This window comes from Lemur catta, chromosome 24, assembly GCF_020740605.2.
Source record: "Lemur catta isolate mLemCat1 chromosome 24, mLemCat1.pri, whole genome shotgun sequence".
Lineage (NCBI taxonomy): Eukaryota > Metazoa > Chordata > Mammalia > Primates > Lemuridae > Lemur > Lemur catta.
The window spans coordinates 15430109-15457935 of record NC_059151.1 but is presented as its reverse complement, the minus strand read 5'-3'; the positions used below and the strand labels follow the sequence as shown (position 1 = coordinate 15457935).

Genomic DNA, 27827 nt, shown 5'->3' with positions numbered 1-27827 from the left:
GAATTATAGTGTCTAGTTAGCTGTCACATCCCGCCAATCTCATGAACTTGTCCCACTAAAAATTATGCTTTCAAGTCAAATTAATGAGCTTACTTTCTATGATTTCATATTTTGACTTACATTTCTGGTCCACATGCCAAGGATTTTTTAGCTTCTCCTTCTAACTTCATAGAGTAGCTTATCTTTTGCAATTCAACATTATCAAATTCTTGATACATTTTCATTTTGTGGAGTTTAGATTCGAGAAATTTAACTTTCAGTTCCATCTCACGCTTTACTGCAGCCACTTCTTTCTCTCTTAATTCTTGTCTCTTATCTCGTTGTGCTGCATAGGCCTGAAACAAATTTAAATGATGCAATATTAATCATTATAACCTGGACAATTATTATATATTTCTTTCCTTTGCTTCAGAGTCAGTGCTTCAGAGAGTATTTTATTCATTTTATTTTATTTTGTCTCCTTTTTAGAAACATGGTCTCCCTTTGTCACCTAGGCTGGAAGAGACAGCTCATGGCAGCCTCCAGCTCCTGGGCTCAGGTTGAGTACCTGGCACTACAGGCACATACCAGGTAGTTTTATTATTTTTTGTAGAGACAGGGATCTCACTATGTTGCCCAGGCTGGTCTCAAACTCCTGGCCTCCAGTGACCCTCCTGCCTCAGCCTCCCTAAGTGCTGGGATTACAGGCATGATTCACCACATCTGGCCTCAGAGAGCCAAAGAAGCTGAAGTTTAAAATATTTATCATCAATATCAACTAAATGGATTATTCTATATGGATTATTAAAAAATTCAGGGGGAGAGGGAAGTCGGCTGACTAGAGACTTCAGCTGCCAGAGCATCCCACAGGGAAAAAACTGTTTCAGATAAAGGAGAAGAAGGAAAAAACACAACTCAGATGTATTTCACAAGGAAAGGTGCCAGAGTCTGTCAGAGATTTCACAGGAAGTAGTTGCAGAAAAGAATAGAAAGGAAAACGATATCCACAGAGATCAACCCAGGGAAGCTCAGAGCCCAGTGGAGAGTGCAGGTAGGGGGTTTCATTTCTCCTTCCCTCACACCTATGGTGGTCAGCGGTCCTCCAAGCCCCTGGAGAGCTTTTCTACCCTCACGAGCCCAAGGGCTGTTGCCACCACTGGACTGGGAACATCCACAAAATAAAGCATCAGGCTTCTAACCTCTTCTGGATCACTCCCCATAGCCACAAGCTGGAGCTGAGATGGTGGGTGCCACCCTGCTTCTCCACACATAGTGTTCCTTTGTCCACCCCAGGGAGCTCCAGCCATCCAGTTTTCATGTCAGCTGTTCCTACACAGACAGCTCCCAACTCATGCCCAGACTGCAGTGAGCCCTGGAGAATTTGTGTGATCCTAGAGCCTGGAAATTCCCTGTGGGCTTCCTTCCAGGGAGCCAGACATGGTGGGCTGGAGTACTGGCTCTCATCCATTCAGACTCTTTTCCTCCCCCTTCTCTCACTGATTGCAGCCCAAAGGGGTGACTGAACTGAAACTCTCAAAAGCAGCTGTCTCCCCTCTGTTGGTGCACCCGTGACACTGAGGTGTCCACAGACAGTGGGGCCCACACCTTTCCCCTTGAGGGCCTTCAGTGGACCCTTCAGGGGTGCCTACTCTGGGGGTTCCCTGCCCACTTGCACTTCCTGGAGCTGCTCACCAGCACTCGTTGGTGCCGCCCACTGGCACTCAGCAGTGAAGGGTGGACCCTGAGGCAGAGGGGTACCTAGCCTGCTTCAGCACTTCATGGATAACTCGGGACCAGCACGATTCTCTCTGGCACGGTCAGAGAATGAACTTGGAGCTCTAGGGGAAAGGCACACAGGCCAGATCTCATGCCCCGAGGACTAGATCTCATGCCCCGAGGACTAGGACTGTCTGGGGGCACTGAGGGGAGATCTGACAACTAACTTCTGGACGCAAGTGAGCCCACGTGGGCAGAACTGACAACAGAGTGCAGTGTGGGTCAGAACTGCAGTGAACTGGCGGAGCACCCCTGACCCCACAGGAAAGCCACACTTTCAGACTGAGGCAGGACCTCAGGCAGTGAAGTTCCCAACCCACGGCACCACTGCTCGTGAGCTGAGCAAGTTCGGCCTCCCGTTTGCAACCATATGCTGTAAGGAGATGACCAGGACAGAGAAGGAGGGAGAAGAGTGAAACCCACTCCCACAGCCAGTCTGTGATTCCCAGATGGCCCCTCTCCTACGAGCAGCCTTTCTAGTTTGATAACTTGCTTCAGTCCCTTCCTAGTGGCTTTATCCAGCATCCTGGGAACTGACCTTTGACACCTGCCTCTGCTGAGCCTGAGGCAGGCTCTCTGACTCAGCCCTGTCCAGCCTGGTTCCTCCACGCACTGCTACTGTCATGGAGAAGAAGGAGTCCCCTCCCACGGCCTGGCGCATTTGAGAACTTCTCTGAGGGACTTGAGCCAGCCACAGGCCCCAGAGAACAACTCTGCAGCTGGCTCTTTCCTAGAAGCACCACCTACTGGCAGGGAGAATAATTTGCACAGCCCATGACAGCATCTACTGATTCAATCAAACGAGGCCTGGTAGACTCTTATTCACAAGCAACACCTACTGTCTCAGAAATTAACCTGGGTGTCCCAATATAATGTACACTGCTGGGAACAGGGAAAGAGGGAGAATAGAAGCAGCCTGTGTGGGTGTTGCTTTTAAGCAGCAGATAAAAGTTGCAGGTGGCTTGACCCGGGAGGGGACTCCCTCCACTACTGCAGACCTGTAGACTGATGGGGAGCTGCAGCAGAGTCTGTGCAGAGACACTGCCCTGGAGAACAGGCACAGCAAAGATGTGGTGGCTGCTGATCCTGGGTTTCTATAGCTTACACCACCCTGAATGCTCAGGTGCACGGAGCCAGGTCTGTTCAGGACTCAGCTTTCCAGCAGGAGTCTTCCCATCACTCCTGCTGGGCCAGGGAGGGAGCATACAGAACTGACGCTTCCCTGTGCCGTGCCTGTGTCAGCGAGCCGAGTGCCCCACTCCCCAGTGTGAGTTCTGAGCATAGGAGGAGCCTCAGATGCTACAGGAACCAACTGGGAAGACTTGGACAACTGCCTTGGTGGGATCTAGGTAGAGGGGGAGAACCTCTGTGGTCCTTCAGCTGGGACAAACCCCTACCTAAGTGGCTCAGCATCAGCAGTCTCCATGCCAATCGGACAGTCCCCCCATCTGTGCACCTCTGCTCCTGTGATCCCCAGACCCAGCTCAAAGGCTCTTGCTGTACCTAGGCCTGAAGCTCTGCCCAAGTGGCTCTAGGGCCCTGGCCAGTCCTGCAACACAACCTCTGAGATTACAGAGTTGTGCCTGGGCCCCAAGAACAAACCCCTGAGTCTTCACCACTGCCAGTGAGCTGGCAGAACCTCCCCAAGGTCCAACACTTCATGAGGGATCCCACAGCCTTGAGCACCCATCACTCTTGGACTGGGATCAAGCAAATGTCCAGAGCCCGTTCACCCAGGACACTGCCTAGAGAGCCTCTCCAAGCTGCCACTGTCACCTCTGCTGGGTGAACCTCAGTAGAGCAATCCCCTACAGCATCAGTCTCTGTGGAGAGGGTTGCATACAGCCCCCAACTCAAACTTCCATCAATAAGCTGGGGAATAACTCACCACCCCATAGGAAGATCATACAGTACCACCCTGAGCTGAGGCCATCGCAGGGGAATGGATCAAAACAGAACAGCTGTTCTACAGGCTCTCGGTGCACCCACCCCTCTCTGATGGGTCAACATTCAAGACTAGGACACAAAAGCATCACCTAGGGTCCACCCCTTCTCCTAAGTAAACAGCAGAGTTCTCAGCAAAGGAGAACAGGTACCCTGTGAACCTATTAGCCCAGAGCCGAGTGAAGAGGAGTCAAATGAGAAGAAATCACCAACAGAACCCTGGCAACAGAAAAAAATGAAATCGTTCGACACTGCCAGGCAATCACAATGGAGCTACAATACTGGACTCCAACCAGAATGTAATTTGCCAAAATGACAGAAATGGATTTACGAATGTGGATGGCAAATAAGATGGATGGAATTGAAGAGAAAGTTGACAACCAACAAAAATCAGCCAAGAAATATTTCAGGAAATCAATGAAAAAGTCACTTAGGAGACAACACAAGAAAGAATGTAACAGAACATAAAGAAGTGAAAGAGTTATTTAGGGAATTTTAAAAAATAGTAGAAAGCTTCAAAAACAGAAAGAAAGAAGGAGAAGAAAGAATCTCAGAGCTTGAGACAAGGCTCTGGAGCTAATCCAGTCATTCAAAAAGGCAGAGAAAAGAATAAAAAAGACTGAGCAATCACTGAGATAGATATGAGACGATGTGAAGCAAACTGACATATGAATTATAGGTATTCCTGAGGGAGAAGAAGAAAGAACAAAAAGCATGAAAGTCTATTTAAGGACCTTATGGAGGAACTTATTGGTATTGCCAGAGATTCAGACATTCAGATATAAGACAGTCATCAAACACCATGAAAATTCACAGCAAACAGGGCATCTCCAAGACGTGTAGTAATCAACCCGCCCAAAATCAAAATGAAGGAGAAAATTCTGCAAGCAAGAAGACAAAAGCCAACAACTAACCTACAAAGGGGAACTCATCAGGCTAACTGCAGACTTCTCAGTCGAGATTTTACAAGTCAGAAGGGAATAGGGCCCCATCTTCAATCTTCTTAAACAGAACAACTGCCAGACTAGGATTTTGAATCTTACAAACCTAAGTTTCACAATGGATGGAGAAATTAAGTCTTTTCCAGACAAGCAAACACTGAAGGAATTTGCCCTGGCCAGACCTGTCCTGCAGGAAATACTCAGAATTGCATTGTATATGAATCAGCATAATAGATACCCACCAGTGTCAGATCACCCAAGAAAACCTAAAACTCACAGTTCTTATAAAATAACAGCACAAGAGGGAAAACTAAACCATAAGGTACTACCCAAAATGGCAAAAACCCATCAGCAACCCAGATATCAATTCTATCACTCAACATTAAGAGTCTGCATGCTGTACTCAAAAGACATAGTCTGGTGAAATGACTGACAAAACACCACCCAAATGTCTGCTGTCTCCAGGAAACATATCTAAACCACAGGGACACATACAGACTCAACGTGAAAGGATGGAAAAAAAATATTCCACATGAACAGAAACAAGAAGAGAGCAGGTGTAGACATTTCATACTAGATAAAGTGGACTTTAAATCAACAAAGCTATAGAATGACACAGAGGATCTTTATATAATGGTAGAGGGAGCAATTTAACAAAAAGACATAACAATCCTAAATATAAGTGCCCCAATACAGGAGCTCCCAGATACACAAAGCCGATTCCACTAGAGCTAAGCAAAGAAATAAACAGCAGCATTGTACTTGCCATGGTCTTCAACACCCCACAGTCAGAGCTGGACAAATCATCAAAGCAGAAAATAAATAAATCAACACTGGACTTAAACAGGACTCTAAAATACACGGGCCTAAGAGACCTCTACGTAATACTCTACCCCAAAACTACTGAATATACATCCTTCTCATCAGCACATAGGACATTCTCCAAGACTGATCATATCTTAGGCCACAACACATGTCTTAAGAAATTCATAAAAATTAAAATCATACCATGTACTTTCTTAGACCATAGTGGAATAAAACAAGAAATCAATCACAAGCGAAACACTCAAATCTACACAAAGACAAGATAATTAAACAACCTGCTGTGCAATGATTATAGGATCAAGAATGAAATTAAGATGGAAATAAAAGGTCCCTTGCACTGAATGACAAAGGGGACAGAAGCTATCGCAAGATATAGGATTTTCCAAAAGCATCCCTCAGGGGTAAACTCATAGCTTTCAATGCCTACATCAAAAAGACAGAAATATCACAAACTAATAAGCTAACAGCACATGTCAAGGAACTAGAAGAAAAAGAGAAAACCAAACTCAAAGCCAGTGGAAGAAAAGAAAGAACAAATGTCAGAACAGAAGTAAAAGAAATAGAAAATAAAAAAATATATATATAAAGAGCTAGAAAAAATAATTCTGCACTTCATTTGGAACCATAAAGGAGCCCAAAGAGCCAAAGGAATCTTAAGCAAAAAGAATTAATCTGGAGGCATCACATTACCAGCCTTCAAACTATACTACCAGGCTATAGTACCTAAAAGAGCATGAGATTGGTACAAAAAAACAGAGACACAGACCAATGGAATGGAACAGAGAACCCAGATATAAAACCATCTACCTACAGCCAATTCATCTTTGAAAAAGCAGACAATATACACTGGGGAAAAGCAGCTCTATTCAATAAACAGTGCTGAACAAACTGGATAGCCACATACAGAAGAATGAAACAGGATCCTTTGCTCTCACCACTCACAATAATTAACTCAAGATGGATAAAAGGATTAAATGTAAGGCATAAAACCATACAAAATCTAAAAGAAAATGTAGAAAAAACACTTCTAGATATCGGCCTGGGCAAACAATTTATGACTAAGACCCCAAAGGTAATTACAGCAACAACACAATAAATAAATGGGATTTGATTAAATTAAAAAGCTTCTACATGCCAAAGCAAATAAGAGAGAAAACCAACAACCTACAGATTGGGAGAAAATATTGGCACATCCTACATATGATAAAAGGCTAACATACAGAATCTACAAAGAACTAAAACAAATCAGCAAGAGGCAAAGAAATAACCCCAAACAAATAACTCTAAAGGGGTTTCACACCGGAATTTTACCACACCTACAAAGAAGAACTGATGCCTATCCTGCAGAAATTATTCCGCAACATCAAGAAGGATGGAATCCTCCTCAACACATTTTATGAAGCCAACATAACCCTGATACCAAAACCAGGAAAGGATACAACAAAAAAAGAAAACTGCAGACCAACACCCCTTATGAATATAGATGCAAAAATTCTCATCAAAACCCTAGCCAACCGAATTCAGGTGCTTCTCACAAAAATAATCCATCACAACCAAGTGGGCTTCATCCCAGAGATGCAGGGATGGTTCAACATACACAAATCTATAAATATAACTCACCACATAAATAGTAGCAAAAACAAAGACCATATGTTCCTCTCAATAGACGCAGAGAAAGCATCTGACAAAATTCAACACTCTTTTATGAAAAGAATGCTTAACAAAATAAGCATAGGCGGGGCTTACCTAAAAATGATACAAACCATATATGACAAACCCACAACCAACATCATCCTGAATGGGGAAAAATGGAAAGCATTAACACTTAGAACTGGAATCAGAAAAGGATGCCCACTGTTCAACATAGTGCTGGACATCCTTGCTAGAGCAATTAGACAAGAGAGGAGAAATTAAGGGCATCCAAATGGGGACAGAAGAGATCAAACTCTCACTCTTTGCTGATGATATGATATTATATATAGAACACCCAAAGGATTCAACCAACAGACTCTTGGAATTGATAAATGAATTCAGTAAAGTCTCAGGATACAAAATCAATACACACAAATCAGAGGCATTCATATATGCCAATAACAGTCAACCTCAGAACCAAATCAAAGACTCAATACTCTTCAGAGTAGCAACAATGAAAATAAAGTACCTAGAAATATATTTAACTAAGAAGGTACAGGACCTCTACAAGGAGAACTATGAAACACTGAGGAAGGAAATAGCAGAGGATGTAAAATGGTGGAAAACCATACCATGCTCGTGCATTCGCAGAATCAATGTTGTTAGAATGTCTACACTACCCAAAGTGATCTACAGATACAAAGCAATCCCTATTAAAATATCAACATCATTTCTCACAGATCTAGAAAAAATAATTCAACACTTCGTATGGAACCAGAGAAGACCCCATATAACAAAAGCAATCCTATGCAAAAAGAACAAAACAGGAGGCATCAATGTACCAGACTTCAAACTATATTACAAGGCTATAGTAACTAAAACAGCATGGTACTGGCACAAGAACAGGTACAGAGACCAGTGGAACAGAATTAAGAACACAGATATAAAACCATCCTCATTTAGCCATTTAATCTTTGACAAAGCAGACAAAAACATACACTGGGGAAAAGAATCCTTATTCAATAAACTGTGCTCAGAAAACTGGATAGCCACATATAGAAGACTGAAATAGGATCCACACCTTTCACCTCTCACAAAAATCAACTCACGGTGGATAACAGACTTAAACCTAATGCATGAAACTATAAGAATTCTAGAGGAAAATGTTGGAAAAACTCTTATAAGATATTGCCCTAGGCAAAGAATTTATGAAGAAGATCCCAAAGGCAATCACAGCAACAACAAAAATAAATAAATGGGACCTGATCAAATTAAAAAGCTTCTGCACAGCCAAAGAAACTATTGCAAGAGCAAACAGACAACCTACAGAATGGGAAAAAATATTTGCATGTTACACATCTGATAAAGGGCTGATAACTAGAATCTATTTAGAACTCAGGAAAATCAGCAAAAAAAGATCAAACAACCCTATCAAAAAGTGGGCAAAGGACATGAACAGAAACTTTTCAAAAGAAGACAGAAGGATGGCCAATAAACACATGAAAAAATGCTCAACATCTCTAATCATCAGGGAAATGCAAATCAAAACCACAATGAAATATCACTTATCTCCAGTGAGAATGGCCTTTATCAAAAAGTCCCCAAACAATAAATGTTGGCGTGGATGCAGAGAGATAAGAACACTCATACAATGCTGGTGGGACTGTAAACTAGTGCAACCTTTGTGGAAAGCAATATGGAGATACCTTAAACAGATACAAGTAGATCTACCATTTGATCCAGCAATCCCATTACTGGGAATCTACCCCAAAGACCAAAAGACATTCTGTAAAAAAGACATCTGCACTCGAATGTTTATAGCAGCACACTTCACAATTGCAAAGATGCAGAAACAACTCAAGTGCCCATCAATACATGAGTGGATTAATAAAATGTGGTATATGTATACCAGGGAGTACTATTCAGCTATAAGAAACAATGGTGATACAGCACCTCTTGTATTTTCCTAGATAGAGCTAGAACCCATTCTACTAAGTGAAGTATCCCAAGAATGGAAAAATAAGCACCACAGGTACTCACCATCAAATTGGTTTTAACTCATCCACACCTAAGTGCACATGTAGAAATAACATTCATCAGGCATCGAGCCTGATGGGAGAGGGGAGGGGAGGGGTATATACATACATGATGAGTGTGATGCGCACTGTCTGGGGGATGGACGTGCTTGCAGCTCTGACTGGGGGGGGAGGGGGAAGCAAGGGCAATATATGTAACCTAAACATTTGTACCTCCTTAATATGCTGAAATAAAAAAAGTGGGCAGAAGACATGAACAGAAGTTTTTCAAAAGAAGAGAGACCAATGGTCAACAAATAAAAAAAAATGTTCAACATCACTAATCACCAGTAAAATGCAAATTAAAAACACAATGAGACATCACCTTACCCCTTTCAGAATGGCACTCATTAAAAAGTCAAAAAAAGCAATAGATGCTGGCTTGGAAGAACAGAGAGAGGAACACTTACACATTGTTAGCAGGACTGAAAATTAGTACAACCTGTATGGAAAATAGTATGGAGATTTCTCAAAGAACTAAATGTAGACCTACCATTCAATCCAGCAATCTCAGTACTAGGAATCTACCCAAAGGAAAGGAAGTCGTTTTTTTCAACAAGACACCTGCATTAAAATGTTTATTTCAGCACAATTCACAATTGCAAAGATCTGGAATCAACCTAAGTGCCCGTCAATTCCTGAGGGGATTAACAAATGTGGTATATATATATATGTGTGTGTGTGTGTGTGTGTGTGTGTGTGTGTGTGTGTGTGTGTATATATATATATATATATATATATACATACACACACACACATACATACCATGAAGTACTACTCGGCCATAAAAAAGGATGAATTAATGTCTTTTTCAGCAATGTGGATGGAGCTGGAGACCGTTATTCTAAGTGCAGTATCTCAAGAATGGAAAAACAAACATCACATGCATTCTCTAATAAATTGGAACTAAATGATGGGCACACATGTGCACAGAGGGAAGTAAAAGTCATTGGAAATCAAGCAGGGGAAACCGGGGATGAGGAGAGGAGTGAAAACCTACCTAACGGATGCAATGAACACTCTTTGGGTGATAGGCACACTAATAGCCCTGACTCAAGCATTACAAAAGCTATCCATGTAAGAAAAATATTTATATACCCCTAATATTTTGAAATAGAAAAAACTGGCAACTTTTTGGAATCAAATTAGATTACAATATCATGTAGAAAATAGATAAGTACATCTACCACCCACATTGTACTCAGTAAATCTGTGGATACTTGTAGACAAAAAACTACAATTATGATAAGTATAAAGACAATGTTTTTCAAAGAAAAAAATTGGATCATTCTTAAAAATAGTACGCATGTAATCTGATAATCCAAAGAATTATAGAATCAATTTAAAATTGTAAAACCTGAGCAATATAACTTAAAAACAGTTCAAGAGTATGGGATAATTTCTAAATCATAAGTTTTTTTTCTTTTCCTAATAATCTTGTTTTATGACAACTGGACTTAATAATCAAATGACTCTAAGGAGGAGAATCATTACTCTGAAAGACCGTATTAGTTCTAATGATGATGGAAACAAAAATTTAAAGGGAGAAACAGATGGCAATTTCCTTCTAGAAATCTACAAAGTAAATTACCGTAGGGGAAGTAGAGGAAACACATACAATGTATATATCTACGATATAATCTGCAATGAAATAAATGAAAGTGCATCACAGGTAAATGAACCAACCTGCAAAAACAGATTGATTTTTTTGAATTGTTCTGCAACAGTCTGTTCGGCTTTTGCTTTAATCTCCCGTTTATACTGGTCAGCTTGATGACGGTCTACCATATTCCTTTCCATGTAATTTTTGAGGTCTACTATTGCTTGCTTCAACCTCATATTCTTTGTCTGTAATTTCTCATATCTTTCTTGGATTATTTCCTTAGGTAACGATTCCGGCTGAACAACTTGATTCTTTGCATATTGACGTCCACATTTTGAACATGGAAATTCCAGTGCTTGTTTTTGTTGATCAATCTGCAAGAACAAAATAATATAGTTTGGTAACGACGTAGGCTGACAATAGCCTCACAGAAAACTAATAACACATTTTGAAATAAAGTTAATTGCAAGAAAATTTTATCTATACTGTACTAGATTCCTGAAATACAGACACTTGAATTGCTCAGGAAATCAAGACCAAAGTTAAAACCACCACCAATCACAAAAACAGAGTCTTTAGTCTCATCCTCTTTGCCACACAACATTTGCACTTGATCTTAGATTTTTCTATGCTTGATTCAATTCTTTCATCCTTGAAATGGCTCGTAATAGAAAGTCTCATGCCCCTTCTTGCATGACTATTCCCCAGAATATCTAGAGAAGTCTCAGGGATATCTTATTGAGTTATTTAGGCCTGAGTCAATAAATGGCTCCCAGAAAAAGACTTTCAAAGTAAGACTCAGATTAATGAATCCTGGACATATGCATTCTAATGTCATAAGCCTTTTTCTGAACGGCAAATGTCTTAGGATCATTTGAATTACATTCCCAGGAGTGATGATCCTTGGGGTTAGGAAGCAATCATCTCCCACTATAAATGTGACAAAATCCATTCATTTGAACAAAAATGTCTTTATTCAATAGCACTATATTATAATCTTTTGATTCTTTAGACAAAATAAGGGAGCACATTAAACAACCACCACCACCAAAAATACTTTGTAGAATTTCAGCAGTACCGAGTTGAAATAAATGATTTTCCTTTAGCTGTAATGATTATCTGATTTTAAAAAAGTGAGTGAAGTGATAGTTTTAAAACATGTCTACAAACTGCTTGACATTTCTGCCATGAAATTCCCTCTCCTGAAAATGAACTGACTTTAGCAACTGGTTTCTAGTGACTATAACATGGTGGAACTGCTGTGTGACTTGTAAGCTTAGGTTAGAACACATAATTTAGCTTCCACCTGACAGCTCTCTCTAGGGAAGCCTATCCATGGAACACGGTCGCCATATTGTGAGGAAGCCCAAGCCGCATGGTGAATCCTCCTGTAGCTCCAGCTGAGCACCCCAGCTAGAGTACCAGCCACAAGGCAGCTTTGACTGCCAGATGTGTGAACAAACATGCCTTTAGGTAATTCTAGTCCCCAGTTTCACGTCACCCCAGCTGTTGCCAAGTAAGAGAAGGAATGAGCTGGCCTCTCTGAGCCCTGCTTAAAACTGCAGATTGTGAACAAAATCATGTTGTTTGGAGACACTGAATTTTGAGGTGGGTTGTTACACAGCAATAGAGAATTGGTACAGACATGGATACTAAATAGGGCGTGCTGACATTAGACAACTAAAACATGTAGGATCCCTTGGGACCAGGAGGAAGGAGGATGTTCCAAGGACCTAGACAAGAATAAGAATGAAAACCAAAAGGTCTTCCAGGAGACTGTTAGTGGAAGTCTGAAGGCCCTGGTACAGGATGACAGGGAGGGTGTCAAGGCCAGTGAAGAAATGATACTGAAACCTGGAAGAAAGCACACTGCTGCTACACAGCAGCTAAAGTAAAATCAACATGAGAGATAAGCTAAAGAAAATTAAATAGCAAGGATCCAGGACTTTTTGGGTTCAAATATTAGTTTCCCATTTTCAGCCTGTCCACGTTTCAATTTACGATATGTAGATGGTCCCTGAGTTAGGATGGTTAAAATTATAATTTTGTAACTTTACAATAGTGCAAAAATGATATACATTGAGTACATCCATCTGGAATGGCAGGTCTTGAGCTTCCAGCCTGTGTGTAAAGCCACAATCAATGACACTTCTGGGTGTAGTGAGTAGGAAGTGGTGTGTTTTTGAAGTGGGAGAAATGTAAAAAGCATGCAGCCAGGGGGTAGATTGTCCTGGCTTAAAAACGTTTCCATACCTTCTTTCATACTCATCCCGTAGATAGAGATGTCATCAAGATGGCTGATGGAGGCACCTAGCACTTGACTACTCCACAGAGAGGGACCACAGAACAAGTAGCTTAGATGCCTTGAAGAACTCCTCTAAGAGACAACACTGGAATTCAGCAGGGACCCTCCTAAACAAGGAATGAAAAGGAAGCAAAGCAGCCAGGCTGGCAGGATCAGCTCAGAGCCAGGACAGACTCCCCTATCCCCAGCGATGCACAATCCCCCAAGGCCACCTGCAATCCTAGCCACGGAGAGCCCTCAGCCCTTGCAGGTCCTGAATCTAACAAAGGGAGCTGCCTGGAGCCCACACAACCGGGCTGTGCCCAAGAGGCAATTCACGCTGAGTCGTACTCAACCCTGAGACCCAGCTGCTGCAGGATATTGCACTGTAAGCACCCAGGCCCCACCAGGCTAAGCTCCACCTACCCTGTGGTCCTGCAGCCCCTGCATGTGCACATGCCTGGAGCCCCGCTGACAGCTCCTTACATTCTCCTAGAGGGTTATAGCATCGTGCACCACCTGGACCAAGAGGCGTGGCTGGGTCCCCAAAACTCTAGCTCACATAGCACCCTCTATCTCTAGGAATAGGTGGTCTGGCCCACGAGAGAATCTGCCCAAGGACAAAGGGAACCTAGGTGCATGCTCCCCAGAGCTTGGGGGCCACCTGACTGTGGTCACTGCCTATGACGGTAACCCCACCCCCTCCACGGCAGGGCCACCATGCACCTGTGCACACCTTCAGGTGACGTGAGGACTGGCCTGCTCATATGTACCACACCAAATCCTGTGGACAAGCCTACCTGACATGCTGCGGCTGGTACCTGCATGCACCACACGAGAACCTGAAGACAAGGCCAGCCTGCCTGTTTTAGCTGCTGCCATCACCAGTGCCCACATGCACAACCCAGGTTCCTGAGGATCAGCCCGCCCTTCCCAGGCCGGTGCACCTTCAGGGGCCTGAGGACAGTGCTACTGCCCACCCCCACCCCGACAATCTGGGGTCTGGAAGATAGGCCTTCCCAACTGGGCAATGCTGACAGCTCTTTCGCCTGACCTTCCCCTGACCTGCCCACCACCATCAGTGCACACACAAATGTGCCACCCAGGGGCTCAGGACTGGCACACCATTGCTACTGTCACAAACGGTGCCACATGTGCCACCTGGGAGCGTGAGGACCAACCTGCCACTGTCATCACAGCTGCTGGGCCACACTACCTGGAGGCCCAGGCACCAACGCACCCAGCCACCCCACTGACACCACTGGCACCCATCTACACCTCTGGGGTACATGTGCTAAGAATAGGATCAGTGCCAGTGTTATACTAAAGAACCAGGTACCAGGTGGAAAGAGGGGCTACTGTGAACTGAAAGATGATGGATGAACTTAATTTCCAGTGAGAAAAGCTGACAGCTCAGACCTAATCTTCTTTCTTAGATATAAAAATCTACAGATGATTCTCTGAATTATAATGAGTTGATAAAACACAATACAATAAATAGCAGACTCAGTCAGCACAGCCCATGACCAAGAACTTATGGAAATGGGAGTGAAGAGGGAGGCTCTGGGTGACAGATTAAAGGTTTGAGTGGAGAAAATTGAACGAACGGACTCTGTCTTTGTAAGCCTGATTTCCACTCAAGTTGTGGAGTCAGCAAGGCATAAGCTGGCCATAAGCTCCTTCGAAAAGCAAAAAATGAAGACATTCAATACATTGACTTTTTACTATTACATAAGACAACTGGTAATATGCAACAGATTGCAAAAAATTTCTCATGAAATTTGACTGGGTACTGACATAAGAACAGACACAGAGCAACAATCTGAATGGTTAGTTCAAAATTAAACCCTTGCCTTTATGACCAATTGATTTTCAAGAAGGTTAACAAACCACCCAAATGGGAAAAGAATCATCTTTGCAACAACTGGTGCAGGGAAAGCTCTACATCCACATGCAAAAGACTAAAGGCAGACTCCCTCCAATTTCCATGTCTAAAAATTAACTCCAAATGGGAGAGCTAAATGGAAGAGCTAAAACCATAAAACTCTTAAAACACAGAGGCATCAATCTTTGTGACTGTATTTGGTGGTGATTTCTAAGACAGAACACCAAAAGAAGAAATAGATTCACTCAACTGTATAAAAATTTAAAACTTCTGTGAAAGTGAAAAACCAAGCCACAGAGTGAGAGAAAATATGTGAAAATCATGTATTGATAAAGGCCTTGTATCCAGGATATACAAAGAACACTTATAATTCAGAAATAAAAAGACAAACCAATTTAAAAGTGGGAAAAGAGTAGACATTTCTCCTAAGAAGATATACACATGCCTAATAAGCACATCCAAAGATGCTTAAAATCAGTACTCATTAGGGAAATGCTAATCAAAATCACAATGAGGTATCACTTCACACACTAGGATGGAAAGTTTTCGGGCAAAGAGATAGAAAATATGTGTTGGCAAGGAGGTGGAGAAAGTAGAGCCCTCATACAATGCTGATGGGAATGGAAAATGGTGCAGCCACTTTGGAAAACAGATTGGTAGCTCCTCAAAAGATTAAGCGGAGATCATTAATCTCTATGCTGGATCTAATTTCCTATGATCCAGCAATTCAACTCAGGAGTATACAACCAAGAGAATTGCAAAGATACGTAAACACAAACACTGAACATGAAAGTTCCTAGCAGCATTACTAATATCATAATAGCCAAAACATGGAAACAACCCAAAGGGCCATCAAGTGATGAATGGATACATAAAATGCCTGTGTGTCTAAACAACGGAATATGAATCAGCAGTTAAGACATTAAGAACTGATCCAATTGTTTTCAAGATGGCTGACCAGAAGCATTACCAGCACACGTTATCCACCTAGACGAACCAAAAGAGCGTGTAGGCAACCACATCCTGAGTATATTATCCAAGAGGCAACATGAGAGTTCAATAGAAAAGCAAAAAAAATACTCCAAATTCTGGGAAGGACAAGAAAGATAAGCAGCTCACAGGGCCAGGAGTGGCTGAACACGGGGAGTGGATCCACGATGCAGGTGAGGATGAGTTTCTTTCTGAGCTCCACATTCCCGCTGGGGAATCATACCGTCCACACCAGGAGAAAGCACCTTGACTCTCCCAAGCCCTGAATCTAAGCTAGGGAGTGGCCAGGGAACTCTGAGAAAAAGTAAAAGCAATGTAAAATTAAGAGCTAGATTGTTCTGCACAGACTAGACCACAAGTGCTGAAGTGTAAAGTCAGCAAGGGAAAGCTTCACAGAGAAGGGGAAATTGTGTGCCGGGTCTGAATAAATGAGGCTAGATGAACAGAAACTGAAAAGGCAGAAAGGATGGCATGAGTGAGGCAGAGAGATGGTGACTCCAGCCCAAAGAACTCTGAGGATAAAATCCTGTGGCAGGGAAATGACAACATATGTCCACATAGTAACTAGGAAATGAATCTTCATAGCTGCATTATTCAAAACAGCCCCAAAGCAGAAGCGACATAAATGTCCAGCAACCGATGAGTGGGTAACTGGTATACCATACAAGCAAATAGTACTCAACTAAAATAGAAAGGAAGTATTGATATGTGCTACAACACACACGACCCCTGAAACATGAGGCTATGGGAAAGAAGCCAGTCATGAAGTATGACACATTCTATGACTCTATGTTTATTAAATGTCCACAACAAACAAGTTGGCAGAGACAAAAATTAGAAGATGGTTGCCTAGGAAGCAGAAGGTGGAGGGACATGGGTGAGTGGCTAAGGGCTATGGAGTCTCTTTTTAGGGTGATGAAAATATTCTAAAATGGACTGTGGTCATGGTTACACAGCTCTGTGGGGATACTGAGAGACAGTGACTTTTATTCTTTAAATGAGTGAACTGTATGGTATGTGTATTATATCCCAATATTTCCTTAATTCTCTATTTTACATGTGCATACTATATATGATCTTAATATTTCTATGCTTTTTGACAATGTTTTTCTTTTTATATATTTAGGGCATACATGTGTAGTTCTGTGATATTGATATACTGTGTAGATATGAATGAAGTTTGGGCTTTTAATGTAATCATCACCTGAATGGTGTTTATTGTACCCATTAAATAACATTTCACCCCTGACTCCCCTCAATCCCTTCTGAATCTACAAATGTCTGTTATTCCACTTTCTATGTTTACATGTACACATGATATAGTTCCCACTTACAGGTGAGAACATGTGGTATTTTTCTCTTATTTCATTGAAGAGAATAGCCTCCAGTTCTATCCATGTTGCTGGGAAAGACCTAATTTCATTCTTTTTTTCTTCTGTGCTTTTACAAACCATGTAAATGAAAGGAAGGTGAAGGAAATGTCTACGTTTTGAAACAGTTTGTAAATCAGCCTAAATATTTGCATTTTGGAGAACACTAAAGATAGCCTTTCCATACAAGTTATCCTGAAATAGGCCGGGTGCGGTGGCTCATGCCTCTAATCCTAGTAATCTGGGAGTCTGAGGCGGGAGGATTACTTGGGGTCAGGAGTTCTAGACCAGCCTGAGCAAGAGCAAGACCCCGTCTCTACTGAAAATAGAAAAACTGAGCTGGGCAATTAAAAATAGAAACAAAAAATTAGCCGCGGCCGGGCGCGGTGGCTCATGCCTGTAATCCTAGCACTCTGGGAGGCCGAGGCGGGCGGATTGTTTGAGCTCAGGAGTTCGAGACCAGCCTGAGCAAGAGCGAGACCCCATCTCTACTGAAAATAGAGAGAAATTATATGGACAGCTAAAAATACATATAGAAAAAATTAGCCGGGCATAGTGGCGCATGCCTGTAGTCCCAGCTACTCAGGAGGCTGAGACAGGAGGATTGCTTGAGTCCAGGAGTTTGAGGTTGCTGTGAGCTAGGATGATGCCACGGCACTCACTCTAGCCTGGGCAACAGAGTGAGTCTCTGTCTCAAAAAAAAAAAAAAAAAAGGAAAGAAAAAAAAAATAGCCGGGCATTGTGGCAAGTGCCTGTAGTCCTAGCTACACAGGAGGCTGAGGCAGGAGGATCGCTGGAGCCCAGGAGTTTGAGGTTGCTGTGAGCTATGCTGATGCACAGCACTCTACCCAGGGTGACTGAGTGAGACTCTGTCTCAAAAAACAAGCAATACAAAAAAACCCAAGTTACCCCGAAATCCATGAAAGACATATACACAGATCCTGTGTCCGTTCTCAAAACTGAAAATGGGAAATCAGAAAATATTATGGAACATTCCATGAAACATTATCCTCTTGGTTAATCAGGCTTCCCTCACCATAGCAATAGTGAAATCACTAAAGATCACAGTTGAACAACAACAACAAAAAAGACTCTCAACTTCTGTGAGGAATGATGTTTAATTCTGAATTTTCCTAAAGATGTTATGAGAAAAACCATATGCAATTCTAAGAAAAAATGGCTGAATGACAGAGTTTAGAAAATAAATGCATGTAAAGATATATAACTGTAATAAAATCAATTATAATAAAAATACAAATGAAAGCTACACACTGAAATCACTATCATAAACACTTTATGTTACTTAACCAGCTATAGATGAACTGTTGACATGTTACATTTCATACATACTTGACTTTTGATTTGATCTATTTTCTTCTTTGAACCTGTCCCATCTTCTAAATTAACGTGACACGGTGAAACCTCTACAAAAGCCTCTGGCCTTGGTTGTTTTTTCAAGGTAGTAGCCAGTTCTTGTAGATGTCTCACAAGTACCTGATATTTTTCTTACCTCATTTTATAAATCACCTTATTATTAAATCACGTTAAGAATATCTAACTCTAACATACATACTTTGAAAAATATCACCACATATACTGATTCACCTTCTTTTCCTCATGTGTACACATTCCTGTTTATGACTGAATTCAGTTGAGATCACAGAAAGTGTCAGCTTCCTGCCAAATTGCTATCCTGTTACTTAATCAACAGATTCAGCCCACTAGTCACTTGTCCCCTGAGGAATTTGCAATGTTCCACGATCTAATGAAGTCTCAAAAAGAAATGGGTATGTGGGAGGGACCGATGGGGGTAGGAGATTCTACATTGTAAAATGCTTTCCTTCTTTTTTATCAGAAGCTTAAATCAACCTCAGAGTTCCTCACATATTCAATTGCCTGCTCAAATCCTTCCCATAGATTCCTTTGTCAGAGTAAAAGCAAAATTCCAACAGCCTTCAAGGTCCTAACATACCTGGCCTCCACCCTACTCCCTGACTTCAGCTCCTATCTCTCTCCCCTACTCACTCCATCCCCACTAGATGTGAATCCTGCCACACCTCATTAGTCTGAAAATGGGGATCCAATGCCAAACTCACAAATCACAGATAGCTATAGTTATCTTTATACTAGACAAAGTTATTTCCAAATCATAGTGATTGAGCTTTGAAATGACAATTATGAGCAAATTATGTGTAAAAATATACAAAGCAAATAAAAAATAACACTGAGAAGAGTAAATCAACTATGGTTTTGCTAAAATTCAGTAGTATGTTATGATTTTTTTTTAAATTTCAGAGTATTACGGGGGTACAAATGCTGTGGTTACAGGAATTACTTTTGTGCAATTTGAGTCGAAGTTATAAGTGTGCCCGTCACCGAGACAGCGTGCACTGTACCCTTTAGTTGCGAATTTACGTGTCCCCTCCTCTCCCCACCCGCCTGATTGGTTTCTGCTGAGTGTTACTACCATCTTATGATTTAATAAAAGTAAACTGCTGTTGAAGAATTGATAGGTCATAAACAGTACATCATTTCAAATTGAAATATTTTCAGATATAAGTCAAACAGACATGAATTAAAATAAAATTATGCCAACTAAAACATATAAAAAGCTACTGAAGTCAAAGTATTACAAGATACAGCAGTACATTTCAGTTCATCTCTGGAATCTAAATTTAATGGTCAGAGTAACCCACTTCACTGAATCTTAATTTCATAATACTCATTTCAGGTATAAACATTTCCATGTATCTGCTTCATCATGGTGTTAAAATGGGGCAACATAAAGACATTGAAATTGCATTTTACACAGTGTAAGTCTGCACTATTAATGTTAGTCTATACTGACAATTTGTAGCTTAACCTCTTAGAATTTCGAAGGTGACGTGATGTCTTTCCTCAAAGAACAGCATCTCTCCCATCTATTTGCTGGAAACAAGGTATGTTTCTACACTGACAGAGCAAATACTTTTATCATTCTAGATATTTTTGAATCCAGCTGGATTCAACACTTACCCACAATGAAATATTATTTGCAATTTTCTTTCAGGAGATTTGAAAAACATTTACCATTCTGTGTACTTACTGTTCTTTCTGCAGACTCTTTTTCCAAATGACACATTGTTTCTTTTAAATGATCACATTCATTGGTGAGCTCCTGAAGTTTTCCTTCTAGAAGCAGACTTTGCTTGTCACTGCCAGCTTGACTTTGTTTCACAATATCCTGAAGCTGGTCCTGGATATTGGTTACTGTCTCGTCTTTCTGGGCAGCTTTGTTGTGAGCAGCATGTAGTTGCTGTTGAAGCAACATATTTTCTCTTTGTAGTTCACAGAATCTCTGCTCTAGAGATTCCTGCTTGCCCATGTGTGGATTCACTTTGCTTTGGTCACTGCCATACGTTTGTTCTATTTCCTTCGTTTGGCGCTGTGTTTGCCTTAGGTCTCTTGGTACAACTTCTAAAAACAACGTTTTTTCTCGGAGGAGCTCTCTTGTGTGATGGAGCTCTGTTTCCAGGCTATCGATCTTACTTTCTGCTTTAGAAAGTTTTTCAGAAAGAATCTCATTGTTTTCTTTTAGATTCGACATGTAAAAATTCATTTTGTCTTGTAAGTGATCCCACTTGTGTCTTGCTGTGTAGAAAGCAAGCTCTAGGTGTTTTCTTGATGTCTCACTTTCATCAAGATCACGTGTAGCGGCAGTCAGTCTGGAATGGCATGAGGCAAGTTCTTCTTCCAGTCTTTCCTTGTTTTGTGTTTCACTCTCCAGTTTACACTTTAGCATTGCATTCTCAGCTGTGAGAACACAAAGCTTCTCACCATACTGAGACACAGTTTTAGTTAATGTTTCCAAATTCAGCAGTAGAGTCATGTAAACGTCATCATACTTTTCTTTCATAATTTCCATGTCCTTTAGATATTTCTTTTCATTTTCTTCATTCTGACTTTTAATTTTGTCTCTCTCCATTCTCACCATGGCAAGTTCTTCCTGCAACATGCGATTCTTATGGAGTAGATCTTTTTCTCTTTCTTGGCTATGAGAAATCTATGGAAAACCAAGGAAGCTTTTAGCTATCTCTCAATACAAGGACCTATCTATCATGATTTCCTCTGAAATTAAAAGATAACCTGTCCATTTATACAATGAAAGGGTTGCAATAAGTGGATATACAACTGGAAAAGAAGTTGGAGCAAACCCTCCAACCTTATAGAGCATAAATTCCCACAGGATCAAAAATTTATTTGAAAACAATTAATCCATGAAAGTAAAAAAGAAACCACTACCAGATTTTTAAGGATCTCAGAACTGGAAAAACCTTTCCCTGAATTACAACAAACCCAAAGGCATAGAATGAAAGATTCATAAATTTGACTACATTTAAAAATTGGGTTTGCACTCTAATATCTAACCTTATACTACCCCCATGGTGAGAGCCTTAGGTCTGCCTATCTTTGGACAGATAAAATTTCCCAAAGTTCTTTACGTTCCTTTTTCCTGGGAATATTCTATAGATACTCTACTTTTCTAACATTTGTATAGTCTTCTTTTGCTATCACCTAGATTTTCCACTAAATAGCCAGATTTAGAGAATGTGACCTTGTGGGGCTTCATGACAACAAAGGAAGCTTTCCCCCTTCTGCACTCAGCTTATTCTTTTCCCCACTTCCTTTTATCATTCTACGCTTATCTGGATCCTGGGATCTCAAAACAAATGATGGTGTTCACTGAAATATATCAACCAAGTTTGCCACAACACAAGGGGCAGAGTGTAACTGCTGAGTTGCCAGTGCGGAATTCTGAAAAATGAGATGCTCCCCAAATTCCATATTCAATAGACATAAAAATTTATGGATGGAGAATGTACAGCATGAGTAATTACCTGCTTCACCTCCCTTATCTACTGATAATGGCAGTAAAACCAAGAAAGATGAAATGACTCCTCCAAAAGTGGTATTCCTAAAGTGGTATTACCTAGCATTTTATGGCACCAAAAGAGACGAAGCAATGCCATCATGCTGAGTCACATAAATTATCAGAGAAATTCACCAAATTTGTCAGATAAATTAAAGGTGTGACTTTGTCAAAGTAATATAATGCCTTGGACGTAGAGGGGCGGGGTGGGAGGCCTCTTCTACTTTTACTTTTAAAGAAGAAATGTCTCCAGATTTTTGTCTACCACTGAAACTCAATGTCGAGAACTCAGCTTTCTACTCTGGAGTCAAATACTAAATTTTTGGCTGAGCATTTATGCTACTTATAAAATCATATATGAAAAATCTAACCATACTTCATTAAACAACATAATATAAAGTTCCTATTCAACAGAAACATTTGAGAGTGGTGATTTTGAAATAAATATGTGGAAGTTGTGTGTATTTATTGCCCAAAATATTTAAAGTGGTCATGATGGAATTATAAGCTCCAAAAGTTTGACTTAACTGATCAACTTGCACACATAAAAGCACATTCAGAGATTCATTGGGCTGGCCACATTTGTTGCAACTCTCAAGGTTAGACACAGTTGTATCTCCTCTCAGTCACTGCGTCCTTCCCAATGTATTCCCATTGTGTTCTTTCCATGAATGCAATTCATCTTTCAGTAAATGGGGTGAGGGGGACCCTAGAGCTCATTATTAATAGATAGTTTTATCAATTTTCTTTATGCTTATCCTGGTGCAGGTGGTCACATGGTATACCGCCAAATTATTAGTAGTTTCCCAGTCCTTATGCCACCTGGGAGACTGATAGAGGGAGTTAGGTTGATGAAGAAATAATGATTATGAGAAACTTTTCCTGAAATCCAATCATGTACATAGCAGAAATAATCTATTTCTACACACAATTACATATATGGAAAACCCTATTTTACATATGAGCTTTTCATATCATAAGTAGAAAATCAAAATGGATCAAGAACTGATCAAGAGAAAAAACAAAGAGTAGCAGTAAGTGAACCCCTACCTCTTTTTCAGGCAGACCTTTTTCTTTCTCCACAGACAGTAATTCTACTTGTAACATGTCTACCTCATTCTTAAACTTTTGCGTATCTTGCCGTAATTCTTCTTTTAGATATACTTTTGATGCTCTGTCACTGTGTGGTGAAGAACTCAAATTTTCATGATATGAACCTATGAAGTCACAACATTTTGCATGACATTAAATTACACCCATGGATAGCCGACCGTATCTGCTTGTATTGCTCTATGGTAGGGAAAAAGGAGCTCTGCAGGATCATGGGCCTCAACCATCAACGCCTTCACAACAGGAGGAGGACAGGTAGAATGGGAAAATTTTGCTCTACTTCTCTGTCAGGTTTTGGCACTGGACGCTCACTTTATATTCGTCCCACCTTTCTAATCCCCTGTTCTTCCATTTTCTGAAGAATTATTTTATTTGACCACTTTCTTTTACATCCTCCTTTTTCTCCTTCCTTCGCATACTCCCTGTACTCTTTGCCTTCCTCAGTCTTCATTTCCTCTTTGACTCCTTGCCTCCTCCTTATTTCCTGACTTCCCCCAGGTCTTAGACCATCTTGAAATGGAACTAACGATTCAGCTCCTTTCACTGACATTCTCAATTTCATCTGTTGCTAGCACCTGAGAAGATCTACAATGTGTCACCATTTCACTTCTCCTTTTCCTTACTAGGTATCTTAATAGGTGATTTTTTTTTTTTTTTTTTGGCCTGGTAGACTAGATCAGGGCTCATGTTTTTAAACAAATGTTCTCCAAATGACTTTTTTTTTTTTTTTTTACAAATATGGTTCTTACCTTCTATTTGTCCATTTGCTGTATTTCTTCCTTTTTGATCTACAGCCCTAGATGAAGGACCAACATCCTTCTGTAGAGGACTCTTTGAGATACTCTGTCAAAATTTATATCAATAATGAGTTTCAATAAAAAAAAAAAGAAGTTTCATCAAGACTTCCATCATGTTCTAAAAAAAAAAATCTGAATCTCCTATTTTAAACCCAGTCAGATCTAAAAGGAGAAATATCTATTGAAAATTAAAACGTTTCAATAGAATACTTCATCTATGCTCTCTAGATAAAGTTTACCTCTCATCTTCATATGGGATATTGACTCTGTAATCCAAGCACAGAATGCCAAAGCAAACAGATTTCTGGACAAAATATTAACTCATGTGAATATTTTAACAAAGAACTAACTTCAAAATGCCTAACTCGACTTTGCATTCCCCACCAAAAAAGTCAACTAAAAAAAAAAAAACATATATATATACATATATATAAAACACATTTGCTATAATACACTCTGCATTAAGAATTTAAAATATTTCTAATTCTAGAAACATTTTAGTGTTAAAACAGAACACTTGGCATGATATGAACTTTGGAATATGTCAATAAAAATGATGATGATGATGGTTACCCTCTTCCTGCTTCCTGGTCATTCCAGGATCCTACAGGTAAAATGATGAAATGTGATCCACTGATTTCTGTGCACAATGTTGTCCTCCTAGACTTTCACATGGCTGGTTCCTTCTTCAACCATGTGAAAGTTGGCCATTTAAATGTCACCTTCAGAGAAATCTTCTCTGACTACAGAATTACACTCTCACTCCCAGCTCCACCCTAACTACGAACCTCTTTAATATTGTCTAACCTAACCTTCTCTGTTTTCTTTATATGGAGCACTTAATAAGGACTATCAAATGGTTTTTGCTTACTACCTTTTCTATTCCTACCACTGCAGTAACAGAGTTCATCTTGTACATTCAGCATCTAACCACTAAGCACATAATCTGTACTCAGTAACAGGAATTTATTCAAGGTCAACACTTGTAAAATCCTATCTGGAGGGTTATCAAGTGCCAAATCACTATATTCCTATAGCACATCTCCAGTAATAGTCTGCTGAAACTTAACATACCCCAGACTAACAAGCCACATGCCCGTTCTAACTTCCCAATTCTTTTCTGGATGCTACTGCTTTCAGATTTACAAAAAACACCCTTGATATTTATTAACTCACTGAACACCAGTGTGATCATTTGACCTTACTTTTGTATACACACTTTCAGTTAAAAACTGTTTTCACATTTCTTATCACAGTTATTCATCACCCATACATACAAGGTAGATATTAGTATGACTTTTAAGAATGAGGTCACTAAAGGTCCAAGAGGATGAATCATTTTTTCCACTATTCCAGGGACAGTATGTGATACAACCAAGACACTAACCTATCTTCTGACTCCCACTGAGTGCTGGTACCACTGTGCAACAACTGCTTCTAAGAGGTCAGGCCATTTCCACCTCTTTCCACACTTGTGCCCTTACTATACATTGTCATTATTTCAAGCATGGGTGCCACAAATATATTCAATGCATTCTACTCTTGAAAATGAATTCTACTTACCTGAACATCACTAAACCAAAATGTTACTATGACACTCCTATATTTACTATTACCCATACATTTCCTTCTCCTGAAATGGTCCTTGCAGACCGAAACTAGAATATCCAAATGCATTAAAACCTTCATGTATCAAGTATTATCATTTGAACTTTCATGTTGCAAAAAATTCTCATCCAAACTGTTTCTCTCTGAGGGTAATTAGGCCCCTCACACATCCAGAAGAACCAAACAATCTGACATCGGGCCATGGGGTGACCTGCAATTTTTCTACAGGTTACAGACAAACATAGTTCAGAGACCAAATTAATTCCCTGTCACTTCTAAGCCTTACTTGTTGCACTATACTGCCTGCACAAAGGAATGCTATAAACTGGCAGAATTGCATCATGCAGCCCTAACATACTTAGAACACAATTACTTTCTTAATAATGAGGTGAAAATGTAAGAAAATAATTCCTTCTATATATATATACAGAGGTGAGAGTGAAAAGTCAGATCATCGCTTTTTAAGATTTAACAACGCTCGAAGCTGCCCTCAGGGAACTGGGAGCTTCCTGAGCACAGAGCACAAGGCCGCTGGCACCCTGGAGGTCCTTCTCCCTCCCCACAGACCACAGCCCACCTGGTGGGCACCATACTGCTTTCGCACCCATTGTGTGCCTCTGTGCTGCCCAGGGAGCTTCAGCCCTTCAGTTTTCATTTCACTGGAACTGACACAAATGTGCTACACAACCCACTCAGACTGCAGCAGCCAGAGGGCACCAGTGAATCTCGGGGACCTGAGCGATCTCACAGCTGGCACATTCTGGGCAGGCTGCCTACATGTGAGAGGACAGCACCGAATCCCAGAAGGGCTCCTTGAGACACAGGTGTCAAGAATGGCAGGTCTCATTCTTTTAGACCCTTCTCATCTTGCTCCTCCCTCCCTCTTCTGTCCACCGCTGCTGGCACAGCCCTGGCAGTTCCTGCAGATTTCATGCCTAGTGTAATCAGTGACATAACCAGGATGCTAACATGTCACCTGCCTTCTCCTCCGTCCAGGTACCACTGTGCAGCAGCTGCTTCTATCTAAGAGGTCAAGCTCTTTCCACAGCTGTCCCCTTACTATATACGGCGTCACTAGTTCCTACTTACCCTTGTAAAAGCACAGCAGCCACAAATATATTTAGCGCATTTTGTTTTTGAAAACAAATTCTACTCATCAAAATATCACTAAATAGAATTGCTGTTATTAAATTCTCACGTATTTACTATTCCCCACACTTTTCCATCTCCTGTTTCCTCAACATCTTGACTTGACTATCCAACATTTTAAAATCTTCAGGTTTCAGGCACTATCTTTGTTAATTCCAGCTTCCAAAACATGCTACTCCAAACTCTTTCTCTTTGAATGTCATTGGACTTTCACACGTTCACATGTACCATGCAATTTAACATTTGGCCACAGCTTGACCCGGAAGAATTCTTTAGCTTGTAGGTCAACATACTTCAAAGCCCAAATTGATTCTTTCCCACTTCTAAGCCTTATTTTTTACCCTACAGTATGATGGCCTCTTAAAAAAATGCAGCAAACGAGCAGAATTATACTGTACAGCTGTCATGTGCTTAGCACACCATTATAAGCTGAAAATGGTAAGACGATCAGCCCTTTTATGCAAATGCAGAGGTCAGACTGTGACATCACACTACCCCTTCTTGGATTTTAACTTCACTCAATGCTTAGATTTTAACAGCATAACAACAACAACAACAAAACACAGTACCTCCGAATCCCAATCCCAAGGTGACGACGCTTCCTCTTCCTTCGGTCCAGACGTTAACAAGGACATCTTAGCTGTAAAATGTCATTCACAGAGTCATTTATGAGAACATGTTTGACTGTATGTTTCAAATACCTACATAAGTCTACTGCCATTCACTTTTATTTAGATGCAATAAAATTAATAGCAAAAAATTATTTCAGAATTGATGCAGATTAAAAGAACAAAAGCTAGGCCGTATGAAGGAATACAAGAAAAGAAAACTAATTACAGGAAATGGTTGTTACATTTGAAACCACATATCTTAACTGGTGCCTTTATAACAGTATTTATGCATGGAAAAATCTCAGAGATATTCACTGATTTACTGCTTCTGCTATTTTC

General features: G+C 40.7%; 1 protein-coding gene across 1 annotated transcript; it reads right to left on the bottom strand.

Moving 5' to 3' along the window:
- Positions 1-101: 101 nt before the first annotated feature.
- On the bottom strand, positions 102-27481 carry LOC123627268 (coiled-coil domain-containing protein 144A-like). The gene is made up of 6 exons (XM_045536739.1): positions 27447-27481; positions 24073-24166; positions 23264-23430; positions 20390-21346; positions 10859-11149; positions 102-335 (listed from the first exon to the last, which is right to left on the bottom strand). Exons 3-6 carry the CDS (start codon positions 23318-23320, stop codon positions 117-119), a joined length of 1524 nt encoding a protein of 507 aa, XP_045392695.1. The 5' UTR covers positions 23321-23430; positions 24073-24166; positions 27447-27481; the 3' UTR covers positions 102-116.
- Between the last annotated feature and the right edge of the window lie 346 nt (positions 27482-27827).